Source organism: Pteropus vampyrus, unplaced genomic scaffold (assembly GCF_000151845.1).
Source record: "Pteropus vampyrus isolate Shadow unplaced genomic scaffold, Pvam_2.0 Scaffold124, whole genome shotgun sequence".
NCBI lineage: Eukaryota > Metazoa > Chordata > Mammalia > Chiroptera > Pteropodidae > Pteropus > Pteropus vampyrus.
In genome coordinates, this window is record NW_011888905.1 from 1,650,099 (window position 1) to 1,652,028 (window position 1,930).

A 1,930-nucleotide genomic window follows, 5' to 3' on the forward strand; every position below is an offset into this window, starting at 1 on the left:
TCCATTATTCTGTGTGAACCCAAGCTGTGCATGACAGATACTTTTTTTATAAATGACACTGAGTCTTACGAGGTTTATGTCGGAAGCGCTAGCGATAGAGATAGGTTCTTCTCTCCTTTTCCTCCATGAGGCTTTGACAGATACTGGAGCGTATACCTCAGGGACAGTCAGCACCCCTAGCTCACTGCAGCCCCAAGTTAGGTAGATGGCTCTTTGTGATGGTAAAGAGGAATTAAAAAGGAAAAAGTCTGTTTCAGTTAAGGGAGCTTAATTATTCATATTCTTTGTTGGTAGGTAATTCCAACATGGAATATTTCGCCAATTAAGAAGGCCAATGAAGTTAAGGTAAATTTGCAAGAGGTTATTCTTATTCTTTTCCAGAACGACTTGATCAGTTTTGGAACTTGAGTACTTCCTTTCTGTTCGTTAGCGTTTTTTGGGACGTTTAACTTTTAAAACTCAAGCTTTGGGTTTTCCATTCTGTTACTCTTAGATTTGACTCTCTGGCCAGGAATCTCTTTAACCCCTGCTTCTTGTTACTTGCTTTAGCTCATTGTGCTCTTAGGATTTTTTCCCCTGCTCTGGCTCTGCCTTTTCTGCCCTTACTTTCCAGATCCATCTGGTTTATGTTTCCTCTTCATTTTTTTTCTGTAATTGTCCCTGCGTAGCCTCCTCAGTTTGTGGACATCCACCTTGAAGAAGACGACTCCTCAGATGAAGAGTACCAGCCAGACGACGACGAAGAAGACGAGACCGCCGAAGAGGTCAGTGGTGGCCCTCGTGAGTGTTAGTGGGTAAGGCAGGAAAAGTTTGGCTCAGTCAAGCAGAGTGTGTTTCGCTTCCTCGGTGCGCACCGCCGTCCATTCTCTAGAGCGAGACGCAGCTCTCCCTTCTGCTGACTCTCCGCATAAATGCAAGGCTGCGAGATGCTTGCTTTTCACACTCCCTGAATTTTTCCACATCTCCTCTGATGAGATACAACATGCCTGTGACATGCAGAGCTGCGCATAAAACAGTTAAAATGCACAGCTAGTTATAAAGCTCACCCACACGAAACATCCTTCTGAAATAATTAAACAGCGCTGCCAGGACACCCCTTATTCACCCCTCCTACTCAAAATTATTTCTCTCTCCCAAGGATGACCCCTGTCCTGACTTCGGGTAATTACTTCCTTGTTTTTCTTTATAGTTATGTCACCTAAATGTGCAGCTCTACACTCTAGAGTTCAATTTCTCACTGTTTTTGAACCTTACATGAATGGACTCACAGTGTATGGATTCTTTCGTGTCTGACTTTTTTTTCGTTCAATATTAATCTTTTGAGATTCATCTCTACTGTTGCTGGTAGCCATAGTTCATTTTTGTTGCTGTGTGATAATTCTATTTCTTAATGTATTCTTTGACTCGTTTGTAAAAGGAGTTTAAATGAATGCTTACAGTTTTACAAAGTTTGCAGTGCTGTTCAGAATATTAAGCTGCTCTTTAAATTGTATTTTCTCTTACTCTGAGTAATTGAGTGAGTGATATTTTGCGATTCATTCTCTTGAGATACTTCAGACTCGGTGGAATGGGGTTGAGGCATACAATTAAAAGCGCATTGGATTTGTTTTGTAGAGTTTACTGGAAAGCGACGTTGAAAGCACTGCTTCGTCTCCACGTGGGGCGAAGAAATCCAGACTGAGGCAGTCTTCGGAGATGACGGAAACCGACGAGGAAAGTGGCATGTTGTCAGAGGTGACTGCTTCATACAGGAGAGATAAGTTGCAGCTGCACGAGCGAGTTATTTGCCGTGGCGACCCTGAGCGGCCACCGTTGTCCAATGTGACTCCAGGTCAGCGACCGTGCGGCGCCCTCCTGGTGTTCCTGACCGCTTAAAGCGGTTTCCTGTTCAAGTCTCCCAAGTCCACGAGCATTTAAGAGAAAAGTAAAC

At 43.6% G+C, this 1,930-nt stretch overlaps 1 protein-coding gene across 8 annotated transcripts in view; it reads left to right on the top strand.

Annotated features, from left to right (window-relative positions):
• The window catches only part of LOC105296357 (GON-4-like protein), a 32,142-nt gene that overhangs the window by 155 nt on the left and 30,057 nt on the right, over positions 1-1,930 (top strand). For 3 of the 8 annotated variants that reach the window (XM_023534409.1, XM_023534420.1, XM_023534419.1), the window contains exons 1-3: positions 78-345; positions 669-764; positions 1,615-1,734. In XM_023534409.1, coding sequence (XP_023390177.1) covers positions 1,696-1,734 — 39 coding nt within the window. In that variant the 5' untranslated portion in view covers positions 78-345; positions 669-764; positions 1,615-1,695. Of the gene's footprint in view, positions 1-74; positions 346-668; positions 765-1,614; positions 1,735-1,930 lie in introns of those variants that run through there. The other 5 variants (XM_023534421.1, XM_023534410.1, XM_023534411.1 and 2 more) reach the window with 5 other exon arrangements.